We start from the raw sequence: 13,585 nt of genomic DNA, 5'->3' as shown, positions 1-13,585 counted from the left end.
TGGGTACTAAATAGGTAGTAAACAAATGTTTAGATAGTTTTATAATTGATCCATATTCAGTTACCTGTTATTGCTTGCTGATTTCACCTTTGCCTGTTCACTGTTCAAGTTCTGTGATAATAAACATTATTAGTTTACTGACTCTGCTGTCCTGGACTAACTAAGAATCCTGCTTTGTGTTTTTAGGTCTGTGGGTGCTTTCTAGAAACTGTGGAACCCCTTGAGTGCAACTCCAGTGTCCTCACCAGGGAATAAACTGAAAGCCGGAGACTAGCCCAGAGGCAAGTGGGACCCAGTCGGTGGGAGGAGGGTGCTAGTAATGAGCACGAGCACAAGTGCAGGCAAGGCTAGGCGGACTCTTCAGTTGGCCAGGTACTAGCCGTTTCGTGACAAAGGAGAAAGAATACTGAAGAAGTGGCAGCAGGGTGCCACTTATGGGACAGGACCCACAGCTCTTAACACTATGTGTCCATTTGCTAGCTTACAGACAACCCATTCATTCTGGACTGGTCTAGTGTACAAAGAGGAAAGGTGGCTCACCTGCGGATGATATCTGCCAATGTCTGTGAGAAGCTGATGGATGAGCCGTCCTACTAAAGCTCGTGGAGTATCAATTCTTGCAATGAGTTGAGGAATAACCTGAAATGAAGGTTGACATAATAAAAACAATCCTATATAATAATTTGCACCTCCGTCTGGATGCCTGGGTTCGTAACACACTTCCCATTGGTCCGCCCTGGGGATGTCACAGGGCGGACCAATGGGAAGTGAGAGGGGAGAGAAGCCAGCACCAGCCACCGGAGGTCTGCACAGAACTGCCCCCCCCCCCCCGAGTTCATGACGACCTGGGAAGGGAAGCCGGCACCAGTTCCATGCCCCCCTCCCTCCTTCCTTCCACTCCAGTCCGAGTTCCACGTGTCCCCCCTCTCCTCCGGTCTGCACAGAATGCCCCCCTTCCTCCTTCCACTCCCGTCCGAGTTCCACGCCCCCCCCCCCCCCTCTCTTCCGAGTTCCACCGCCTCCCTCTCTCTCTGTGCCCTCCGAGTGGAAGCAGGACGTGTGCGGCTCGCCCTCCCCTTCATAAGTGCCGGCTGTTATTTAAAACTTTTTACCTAGTGCTCCGCTGGCAACAGTGAAGTCAAGCAGGCATGGCACTTCACACTGCCTTTGCTTCTGTTTCAGCTCTGCCTCTGGTCCCGCCCTTCCACAAACAGGAAATGAGGGCGGGACCAGAGGCACAGCTGAAACAGAAGCGAAGGCAGTGTGAAGCGCCATGCCTGCTCGACTTCACTGTTGCCGGCGGACCACGAGGTAAGAAGTTTTAAATAACAGTCGGCACTTACGAAGGGTAGGGCCAGCCGCACATGTCCTGCTTCCACTCGGAGGGCACAGAGAGGGAGGGAGTCACGGGAGTGTGGAACTTGGACGACAGGGGGTGATTGGAACTCGGAGGGCAGGGGAGAAGAGGGGATCCTGGAACTGGAGGGGGTCCTGGAACTGGAATGGGAGGGGGGTCCTGGAACTGGAGGGGGGTCCTGGAACTCAAAGGGGAGAGGGGTCCTGGGGCTCAAAGAGGAAGGGGGGCCTGGAACTGGAAGGGGGGTCTGGAACTGGAAGGGGAGGGCCAGTCCTGGAACTGGAAGGGGGTCCTGGAACTGGAAGGGGAGGGGGGTCCTGGAACTCGAAGGGGAGAGGGGGAGGGGGTCCTGGAACTCAAATAGGAGGGGGGGATGGGGGTCCTGGAACTTGAAGGGGATAGGTGCCTGGAACTCGGAGGACAGGGAGTGAGGCAGGTAGGGGGGCATGGAACTCGGAGGGAGGGAGGCAGGTAGGCAGGGGGGCATGGAACTCGGAGGGAGGCAGGTAGGTAGGGGGCATGGAACTCGAAGGGAGGGAGGCAGGTAGGGGGGCATGGAACTCGGAGGGAGGGAGGCAGGTAGGGGGGCATGGAACTCGGAGGGAAGGAGGGAGGGGGGCATGGAACTCGGAGGGAGGGAGGCAGGTAGGGGGGCATGGAACCTTGCTAGAGCCCGTTTCATTTCTGTTGGAAATGGGCCTCTTTTACTAGTGGTAGATAAATCCACTCATGAAGTTGGAGTGTCACACGCTCTCACTGCTTGTTCAATTTTATTGAGTTCAGTGAAGGTACTTTTTCCTGCCAGTCCCCGCGTTGGTTTGTTTAGTGTCTTCCTACTGAAGCCTTTTTTATTACATCAGCCAGACTTTTTACTGACTCCTCATGCAGGCTTTTTAGCCGAAACACGGTAACTATGTCAGGTTCCTTTAATAAAAATGCTGATTTTATCCGCATACCTCTTATGTAGTTTTACTCCACCTTTTGCTTGCTGTTTCTACCAAATTCACAGCCCATTCTTTAAAAAGTACCAAGAATGGAGAGGATATATTCCACAATTTCTTGTTTTATATACAAGTCAAAGAGAATTATCTCAAGGAAAAACACAATTTAGTAGAAATTGCATCTTCATGAAGAATGGTTTGACTATTTGGGGGCTTCCTAAGATACATTTCGAGAACTGCAAGTTGCGCAAAATGCAACTGCTTGATTAATTTGAAGGGTTTCCCGCTATTAGCATATTTCTCTGGTGTTAATACAATTATACTGGTTTCCCATTTTATGGAGGATATGCTTTAAAATTATGACTGATTTTTAAAGCTCTTTGTTACGATACTCTTTTTTGCATTGCAGACACCCTGCAGATAAATGTCTATTTGATGTCCCTTCTTTTAGGCATATAAGATTGGAGGAATATAGGGACTTTTTTTATGGTTGCTGGTCCTAAGTTGTGGAATTCATTGCCCCAGAGCTTATGTCTGAGTGAAACTGCTTACATTTTGAAAGCAACATAAAGCACTTTTCTTTCAACAAGCATTTTTTTTTAAGTTGATAATGGGGCTTTTTGAAAATGATTATGTTTTATTTGAACAACTGTGGCTTTCAACTATAATCTTGATTCACTGTTATGTTGTTTGTCTTTTTATATATTACATTCCTGATTATGTACATTTTTGTATGGTGCCTAGATTTGTGGATACTGCGGGATAAAAGAATGTTTAAATAAAAATACAAACATACTTGTACACATTTTTAATTGAATTTGATTAGGTTCTTTAATAACCCAAATTCTTAAAACATGGGCACATCTTTTAGTCTGATGATGTCTTACTTGTAACCAGGTGTCAATCTGAATTGTCTTGATTCCTTCCACCAGAGCCTCATTTACATCTGGCCAATGACCATAATCAAACCACAAGGTAAGGACTCTACAGAAGAAAAATGTCTTGCTTTCACTATGTTTATAAACTGATTTCTTCACACAAAGGATAGTGGATTCATTGAACAAAATAAAGTGATAGAGGCAAATACAGTAACAATATTCAAGAAAGCTTTGGATACGCTAAAGATGTGATGGTAAAGACTGAAATCAAAAATGGAAAATGGACAGACTAAATGAACCTTGCTGAATTTGGCATTGTATTTTCTGGACAGTGTTCAAAGACCTAAACCAGACTAAAATTCTTGAATAGTTTTTTTCCATCTCAAAACAGGCAGAGGTAAAAAGGGACAAACAAGGGCAACAAAAATGAAAGGGTATATTTTTAGCTTGCACAAATCCCTCCAATGTTCAGACACAAGATACCTGTGTACTTTGTAGCTCAATTTGGCTTATGCAGCTAAACTAATAATGCACATATATTTACATCATTAATTATAACATGGAGCAAAACATGTGCATTAGCCTGCACCTGCCGCTTGTGCTCTACACTAAAACACTCCTCCCACTGACTGGGTCACAAACGCCTCTGGGCAAATCTCCCGCTCTCAAATTATCCCCAGTAATTTCTAGGCTACTGGAGGCCACACTCCCAGTGGTCCCACAGTTCCCAGAGAGAACTCACAGACCCAACACAACCACCAGGATTCTTTATCAGTCCAGACATGCAGAGGCAATAAACTGAAAATTATTTATTATCTTAAAAATATTGAACAATGAACAGAAAAAGTGCAATCAGCAAACAATAACAGGTAATTGAAATATGGATCAATTATAAAACTCTCTAAACAGTTGTTTACTTTTTAAACACCTGGGGAGATCAGGACATACAACTGTTCACAGACCCTCAGCAAAGAGATCCTACTCTCTTTTCTTCCTGGCTAAGACTGGGACAAAACCCAGTACATTCCAAATGAAATTGGGCTCTTTTGCCTCAGAGCCCAGAACAACAAGCTTTGAAAGTACACTGCAGACTGCCTTTCTGAAAGGCTTAAACAAAGAAAACAGCCTTGGTTCTGCAGCAGCTTCAAAACAAACATGCACCACCTGCTAGCCAAACTACAGAAACACACTTCAAGTTTTACAGGCCTAAAAACCCCACTGTTCTGTCACACTTTCTTTTTACAGATGCTTTCGGTTGATTCCCTTTGCTGCTGGATCCCATGGTGGCTCTCAGTGCAAGATAGTTGAACTTACCTCCTGTACGTTCCCTCCCCTCTTTCCTATGATTAATGGAGTTCTGCCCCCTCCTCTATATTGCTATTTGTCTCATGTAACATCTCTTTTTCTACCCCTTTTATTATAGATTGTAAGCTGCCTAGATAGGTCATTCATACAGCGCCAGGATAACAAGTATTTAAAAAAATTGGAAACTTGGAGATACTTTTTCCAATTATTCACATATTTAAATTGCTTTTGGAAGCTTTAAAGAAGATGTTAACTGATGTATTTTTTCTCCTTTTGCTTTAATTTAATCACATAAATTTGGATGACTTGAATGTCTGATGCATATTCCATTACTACCAACTAGGGTTCAACCGAATACTCACATTCAATTCGGCCCTGAAGACATTATTCATATTCGGCCGAATAGTGATTTAAATTTGAATATGGATAATCCAGGGCTCTACTCTGCTAAATCCTACTGAAAAAACACTTGGAGCCCCGTTTACTAAGCCATGCTATAGGCGCGCATTTTTAGCGCATGCACACTAATGCTAGAGACACCGCATATTCCTATGGGTGTCTCTAGTGTTAGCGTGCGCTAAAAACGCTAGCAAACCTTAGTAAACAGGGCCCTTGATCTCTGGGTTCACATTTTGTCTTTTATTATTTATGTTAAAGCTCAATGCCCATTATTCATATACAGTATTCGTATATAGCCAAATAATAAAATATGCTACTCAGTACAGCTCTACTACCAACGTGGTTGAATATGTGACAATCAGTAAACGGATAGAAATCACACTGTATGCCTATTATTTATTAGATTTTTCACAATATCCTTTATGAGTGAGATCTAATCCTTATATTCCTGTGTCCTATTTTTCAAGGATGCCCCTTACCTGAGCGTGTCCTGAAGATTGTTGCCCCGGGATAGAGAGATGGAGCGGAAAAAAACCCTGGACGGCAGGAACTGTGTACAGTAAGAGAGTTTTGGACAAATCCTGCTGGGATCAAAATGCCAGCGTTAGGAACACGACAATCACAATTATATTTCTCCATCAGAACAAACAAAGCAAGCGAGCTGAGGTGCATGAAAACGGTATCAGTCTAAGAAAAAAAAAGTTTGGTCACGTCAGTACTAAATGGAAAGTTGAAAGAAGAGGAAGAAAAGTTAGAAGGAGAAAGGAGAAGGCAATATTTATGTATAATGGCAGACTATGGAGTGAGCAGAAATATGACAGCAGGAAGCATTTATAACAACTATGGAAGGTTTGTTAAGATAGATAAAACTAGCAGAAATGTGACTATTAATTTTTGAGTCAGTATTTTGTTTGTTTCTTGGAATAAGTTATAGATATATGTCTTTGAAATATACTGGACTCAACTATATATCAAATTTGTTCTGGGAAAATTAAATTCATGAAAGGGCTAATAGAACAAAAGAATATATATTTACTTTAAAAATTAAAATCAAAGGAAAATGCTTCTTCTGCCAGATGTAAAGGCTTTAGGTTAAAATATAAGGAGAGAAATTTTAAAAGCAATTTCTGATTGTAAATCAGAGCTTTATGCATTGAAATAAAGTGCTTATAAAACTGTGTATCCCATACACGTTATATACATATAACTTATATAAGTATACATTTACTCAAACTGACTGGAGGCATTCTTGAGGTGATGTTATGGAGGAGTTTGAATGTATGCATATATATCTGAAAATATGCATGTAACCCCCTCCCCCCAGAAAACATGTGTGTGATACAGAACAAGTGGCAATGTTAGCACTTTCCCAGTTTGCAGTCCACTGTTCTCATCATTAGGCTAACCCAAATACTCTTGACAGGGTGCTAAGCTGGTCCCTGGGATAAAGAAGACTCCTGTTGTCTTTAGAGCTGTGCAGAAGGCTTTACTCTGAAGACAACCAGTCCAGGGGAAGGGTGACTCTTGCTAGCATTATTACTGCACACAGGACTTCTCTTTGCAGAAGACTGGACTTGGGGTAAGAGCAACTCCTGCTGGCATGCTTTTTTGATCATAATCTCTGGTGGTAGCTTTGGGACAGATTTTCAAAAATATCTTAACAACCTTTATTCTTAAATATTTTAGGGCTGCATTTTGATTGGGTTAAAGTGACTTACCCAGAGTCAAAAGGAGTTGCAGTGCCCCCCCCCCCCCAAAAAAAAAAAAACAACAACATACCTTTAACTGCACAATTAATTATGATTAAAATTTTAACCAAAATGCAGCCCTAAACCTAACTATAGAGCAGTGGTTCCCAAACCTGGTCCTGGAGGCACCCCAGCCAGTCAGGTTTTCAGTATATCCACAATGAATATTCATGAGATACATTTGCATGCAGTGAAGGCAGTGCATGTAAATTTCTCTCATGAATATTCACTGTGGCTGAATATTCCTCACTGAGGGTACACTTCCTCACATGGTGAAACCCCACCCCGCAACTTATTATATTTTCATAAATTTACTTAAGGGGGCAAATCTATCAAGTGGCGCCTAAATGTAGGTGCGAAAAAGAAGCGCACTTAGCGCCCATTCTACAACAGCCTAACCCAGTATACAATAGTAGCGCAAAGTTGCTTTGGCTCACCAAAACTTAGGCATGACAGCTTACACCAGGTCAATGGTAGGCATAAGCTGACATGCCTAAGTGTGCCCTGCAATGCACGCATCTGATACTATTCTATAACGTGTGCACATTGCAAGATGGAATGGCCATGACACACCCATGCTCTGCCCATTGCTACAGCCCATTTGCTGTTAAAGAATAGTACCTTTACATATAAATGCCAATTTGTGATGATATTCACGAGGATAAATTTGCATATTCTATAAATCAGTGCACACCACTGGTGCCTAAATTTAAGCACCCTTTGTAGAATTGACCTATGATTAAAATTAGATGCTCAAAAACATGGGCAACACCAGAGGCATCCCCAGAGAAGGATCATGACAAACCTGACAGCTGGATGGCTATGTTTAGGGGGGTCCAAGCCTGGCCGTATCATGAGCAAGCCTAAAATCTAGCTGGACAGAGTTTGGAGAATTTTAAATGGGCTTAGGATCACTTGATGAATTAGGAATGCCCAGCCCCATTTGTAAATATACCCCCTTTGCATTTGTGATCATTTATTTTGCAGCAATCATTGTCAGACCAGCCCTCTCTAGGGTTCACTCTGCTGCTACTACCACAAAAAATAATATCTTCTTCCTTTAAGAAGGACACTCTGTACCTCTGTGACTTTTTTCTGTACAGGAGAGGGTACTGGGCTGTTCTCTACACTGTCTCCTTCACTCTCACTGTTACTTCCCTCGGTGTTGGCACTGGTGACACTAGCCCCGCTAGCGTGACGAGTCTTCTTTTTATCATCTCTGGTTTGATTCTGATGTTTGTAATGAAGTGCAGCCTCAAAGTTCATCACTGCCCAAGCATGCCACGCCTACAGAAGTAAAACCATAAAGACCATTTTATGGAGCAATTTGATCCCAAATTCATTAGGTGTGCATAAAGTCTAACAAAAAGCAGAAAGTTAAAGCACAAGCACTAGAGAGGCCAAGATAGTTTAAAACTCATTTCAGACATTTAAAAATGGGTTCAACTGCAAATAGCAGTGGTGTATAGTAACTAAGTAAATGTAACTAGTTACTGTACTTAAGTAAAAAGTTTGTCACTTTTACTTGTAAAGTAGTACAGGATAACATTTGCTACTTTTACTGAAGTAATAATTTTGCCAATTTTTACTACTTTTACTCAATGACATCTGATGCTTGTAGTTAAAATTCAAAAGTAAAAGCAGGAGAGAGATGCAAATGATGATTGTTTTAACAATATATAAAGGTAGTGCAGTTGCTGAACATATTTTTAGCTGTGTTGAATCAATGACTCGCATGAGTTGACAGTCATTTTCAAAAATTTAGTTTTACTAAAATTAAAGTGGATTGAATTGTAGAGCAATAAAATTGTTGGGATAAAAAAATTAACAATACTTGCATTCATTTTAGTTGTGGTACTTTTACTTTTTACTCAAAAGGTATTATATTAGTCCATAACTCTTTTACTTAAATAAACTGTTTCACTATACTTTTACTTTAGTATTAAAATATACATTTATTTTTACTTTTACTAAAGAACTTTGAACAATACTGGCAAATCGCCAGAAAACCTTTATCCCTGATGTGTTTTCATTGAAACTTTCCCCTGGGGGCTACCACAAAGGAAATGGGAATCCCAAAAAGAGTAACTGGATGAGACCCAGTTGGAGTTGCTACAATACAGTGGTGGAAATAAGTATTTGATCCCTTGCTGATTTTGTAAGTTTGCCCACTGACAAAGACATGAGCAGCCCATAATTGAAGGGTAGGTTATTGGTAACAGTGAGAGATAGCACATCACAAATTAAATCTGGAAAATCACATTGTGGAAAGTATATGAATTTATTTGCATTCTGCAGAGGGAAATAAGTATTTAATCCCTCTGGCAAACAAGACCTAATACTTGGTGGCAAAACCCTTGTTGGCAAGCACAGCGGTCAGACGTCTTCTGTAGTTGATGATGAGGTTTGCACACGTCAGGAGGAATTTTGGTCCACTCCTCTTTGCAGATCATCTCTAAATCATTAAGAGTTCTGGGCTGTCGCTTGGCAACTCGCAGCTTCAGCTCCCTCCATAAGTTTTCAATGGGATTAAGGTCTGGTGACTGGCTAGGCCACTCCATGACCCTAATGTGCTTCTTCCTGAGCCACTCCTTTGTTGCCTTGGCTGTATGTTTTGGGTCATTGTCGTGCTGGAAGACCCAGCCACGACCCATTTTTAAGGCCCTGGCGGAGGGAAGGAGGTTGTCACTCAGAATTGTACGGTACATGGCCCCATCCATTCTCCCATTGATGCGGTGAAGTAGTCCTGTGCCCTTAGCAGAGAAACACCCCCAAAACATAACATTTCCACCTCCATGCTTGACAGTGGGGACGGTGTTCTTTGGGTCATAGGCAGCATTTCTCTTCCTCCAAACACGGCGAGTTGAGTTCATGCCAAAGAGCTCAATTTTTGTCTCATCTGACCACAGCACCTTCTCCCAATCACTCTCGGCATCATCCAGGTGTTCACTGGCAAACTTCAGACGGGCCGTCACATGTGCCTTCCGGAGCAGGGGGACCTTGCGGGCACTGCAGGATTGCAATCCGTTATGTCGTAATGTGTTACCAATGGTTTTCGTGGTGACAGTGGTCCCAGCTGCCTTGAGATCATTGACAAGTTCCCCCCTTGTAGTTGTAGGCTGATTTCTAACCTTCCTCATGATCAAGGATACCCCACGAGGTGAGATTTTGCGTGGAGCCCCAGATCTTTGTCGATTGACAGTCATTTTGTACTTCTTCCATTTTCTTACTATGGCACCAACAGTTGTCTCCTTTTCGCCCAGCGTCTTACTGATGGTTTTGTAGCCCATTCCAGCCTTGTGCAGGTGTATGATCTTGTCCCTGACATCCTTAGACAGCTCCTTGCTCTTGGCCATTTTGTAGAGGTTAGAGTCTGACTGATTCACTGAGTCTGTGGACAGGTGTCTTTCATACAGGTGACCATTGCCGACAGCTGTCTGTCATGCAGGTAACGAGTTGATTTGGAGCATCTACCTGGTCTGTAGGGGCCAGATCTCTTACTGGTTGGTGGGGGATCAAATACTTATTTCCCTCTGCAGAATGCAAATAAATTCATATACTTTCCACAATGTGATTTTCCGGATTTAATTTGTGATGTGCTATCTCTCACTGTTACCAATAACCTACCCTTCAATTATGGGCTGCTCATGTCTTTGTCAGTGGGCAAACTTACAAAATCAGCAAGGGATCAAATACTTATTTCCACCACTGTACATAGTTATAAACATGGATGTAATCAATAGGCAGTGCTATTGCAGTGTTCTCTCCCCCCCACCCCCATCAATGGGAAGTGTTTTGCAGTATACACCCCTCCCCGCCGGGACCAGAGCTTGAGAGACAGAAGGGAAGGCCGAAGGCGCACAGAGCAAAGAACACGCAAACACTCTTTTTGCTGCCGACGCCGCCTTAACCCGGAGGTACGCCTTTTAAATTTCGGAGGAGGAGGGGCCCTGGTGCTGGGAGGGAGCGCAGGCGGGCGGCCTGGTGCTTGGTTGGTGGGAGGGAGGCCGGCCTGGTGCGCGTAGGGAGTGTGGGCGGACCAGCGACGGCGCGCGTGCCAACAGAGAGGGCTCTGCGTGCCCTCTCTGGCACGCGTGCCATAGGTTCGCCATCACTGCACTAAGGCTTGAAGTTTGCCGACTCTTTGGCCGAAGTTATGGCTACTAGAAAAAACTTCTTCCAAGAGACAAATTTTAAGTCCTCTGAAACCATAGTCAAAGGGGGGGAGATATAACAGTTGAAAGAATGAGACTGAGATCCTATTCTGAAGGAGGCAGCTGGATAGGTTTGATAGTCCACAAACCTTTGATGAAGTGAACCACAAGTGGATGAGAATAGGTTTACCCTCGTAGAGATTATGAAGGCAGTGATAGCTGCAAGATGTACTCGAACTGACAAAATTTTGAGACCAGAATTAGATAAGTGTATCAGATACTGGAGGACAACTGAGACAGGACAAGAGGTTGAATTGTTTCCATTTTATACCACAGGATTTTCTAGTAGACTGTTTTCTGGAAGCTTCTAAGACTTCTTAAATGTCCGAGGGAAGAAGATTTAAAGGTGTCACTTGAGTCTACACACTGTGAGAGCTAACTTCTTGAGAATGGGATGAATTACGTTGTTTTATTGCATGAGTTAGGTTGGGTGTGTTCCCATTTGAATTGGATCGTCTATCAATAAATACTGAAGCCAAGGGTATCAAGGCTGACAAGGCCAATTGGGAGCTATGAGAATTATGTCTGCCTTGTAAGATACATTACCTTGGGGTGGAATGGTATTGGCGGAAATAAGTAAAGTACATACGCAAGAAAATGTTCTTATAGAATAGGCTCTCTGCTAGTGTAAAGATGGAGCCTAAATTATGGAACCCTATTTTAGAGTTGCCTCCTATGTGTGTAAAGTGTAGGTTTGGATTAGTAGCAGATAAGAAAGGCCCAGAAAAAGAAAGATCTGCTCAAATCTGGTGGCCCCTGGACCAATGTTTCTTCACTCATTGATGTAAGTGGTGACAATCAATTGTAATGTGCAAGGAGGCACTTTATTATATTTCCCCTGTAACCATTATAGTTCTGTTTTTTGTTATATTGTTTTAGATGCAAGAAACGTTTCAGAATAAAAGCCGAGAAAGGGCAATAAACTCTTCCCCTTTCTCACCAAGCCCCTACACAAGAATGGCACCTGGTCCTCTGCATCTTCAGAGGTAAAAGACACAATTTTGGTCCCTTTCATTTAGGAATAGAAGGCCGATGAAAACTTGGCCCAATGCACTAACCCAAAGGTTCCCAACGTTTCCATTTAGGACCAAATGAAGAGCAACAACAAAATCACAGGACCAAAACCAGAAAAAAATAAATCAAAATGTGATTTGTTCCCAATTTTAACATGCTCTGCTTGATGTTTAGTCTCCTTTTCAGACTACCATCTCCCTGCAATCCTTTTGTTTTTGAGTTTAATACAGTTGTGGTATGTCCCTTGTTGGGCTTCATCAAGTGACACACCTGAAAGTCTCTCTGGAGTCTGGACCTACTATTGGGTCTAGATTCAGTTTGGGCTTGTTACCTTGTACCAATTTCGGTCGTGCTCCGTGGCAGCGCTGTAGTACTGTAACACTTTGGGGATGGTGCTTTCATTGATGCCCTGCAGGTTCAGCTGCCACTCACCAAGTTTTAGAAAACATCTAAAACAAAAAGAAATGGAAAAGAATTGAAGCTGGAAGAAATATAAATAGTGATCTGTAGCAGAGAATTCCAGTAAAGATGGGATCCAGAGTCACAATTCAGCTAGTCAATCTTAGGGGAAGATAAAAAAAAAAGGAGAAAATACAATTCCTCATGTTTTATAAAAAGAAAAACATTGGTATTTGCAGCCCTAACTTCCAGCTGTTGGCACACCGGGGGACTGCACAATGTCTACAATAAGGACAGAGCACATGCATAAAAAGATGAATCATCCCCCTAGTAAACACACACTCTGCAACAGATTCAATTTTTTCTTTTTGTAGATGAGTTCCTCAAGTGTTTCTACTCACTTCTATCCTTGCTCTTCAACAGGAAATTATTGAAAAAGACAGCTTACCTTACAGGCAAAGTCTAACAAGGCACACACCACAGTTCTAATTCTAACTGCCAACCATTAAACCTATACACTTCAATTAATAATGTGTAGTTATGCTTGGCTATCAGTTAAAAATAAAGTGTAGGAACTTCAGCCCGCATGTGAATACTGTTTAAAACGGTATGTAGTATTCAGCTTCAAAACTAGTCATACATTTTTTTGAAAAGATTACAGGAGGTGTGATGAGGCAGATTAGTAATCCCCTCTAGGGGAAGAGTTCCTAAGAAGCCCAATTCCAGGGAAAGGGAAACCTGGGGCGAACTCAGAAAGGAAAAGTGTAACCCTTTCAGGAGTAGAGCTGAACTTACCCAGGGTAGTCAATGGGGGGGGGGGGGGGGGGGGCTCCGAGGATGAAGTCCAGTTACCATGGGTAAAGAAACAATATGGGATGCCTCCTCTAAAGGGAAGGGAAGGAGAGGAGTTCCTTTCAGCCCAGCTGGAGACAGAGTGGCTTAAACTGGAAGAGGGGGGGTGGCTCTCTCTCAAGAATGGAAAGCCACTCCTAACCCTCCCGATGGAGATGATGGAGGTGAGATGGAATGGGAAGCCTCCTGAAGGACAAGTCCTGATCTTGAAAACGTAGCTGTGGGAGGCCATAGCCATATTAGTGCTGTAAAGTGGGAGGTGAGCTACTAGCCCTTCTACAGTGGAAAGGTAGACTGCTAAGAGCAGATTATTTGAACTTTGGAACTGGATACCCCTTGAAGGGGGGGGGGGGGGCACACAAGGCATCAAAGACTCTGAGATTAATTTTGGATTACTGTGCATTTCGTTTTGCTTTCTTTTGTTGGCTGGAAGTATTAGAACACTTGTTGGCTAAAATAAAGGGGAAAAAAACCCCAG

At 42.9% G+C, this 13,585-nt stretch overlaps 1 protein-coding gene across 1 annotated transcript in view; it reads right to left on the bottom strand.

The window, feature by feature from the left end:
• The window catches only part of MTOR (mechanistic target of rapamycin kinase), a 181,479-nt gene that overhangs the window by 54,128 nt on the left and 113,766 nt on the right, over positions 1 to 13,585 (bottom strand). Inside the window, 6 exon segments of the mRNA XM_030185556.1 lie at positions 541 to 639; positions 3,186 to 3,282; positions 5,360 to 5,412; positions 5,414 to 5,461; positions 7,709 to 7,915; positions 12,188 to 12,305. Of these exon segments, the coding sequence (XP_030041416.1) occupies positions 541 to 639; positions 3,186 to 3,282; positions 5,360 to 5,412; positions 5,414 to 5,461; positions 7,709 to 7,915; positions 12,188 to 12,305 (622 nt within the window).

Source organism: Microcaecilia unicolor, chromosome 13 (assembly GCF_901765095.1).
Source record: "Microcaecilia unicolor chromosome 13, aMicUni1.1, whole genome shotgun sequence".
NCBI lineage: Eukaryota > Metazoa > Chordata > Amphibia > Gymnophiona > Siphonopidae > Microcaecilia > Microcaecilia unicolor.
Note: the sequence above shows the minus strand (reverse complement) of the source record. Positions and strands in the feature narration are given on the sequence as shown.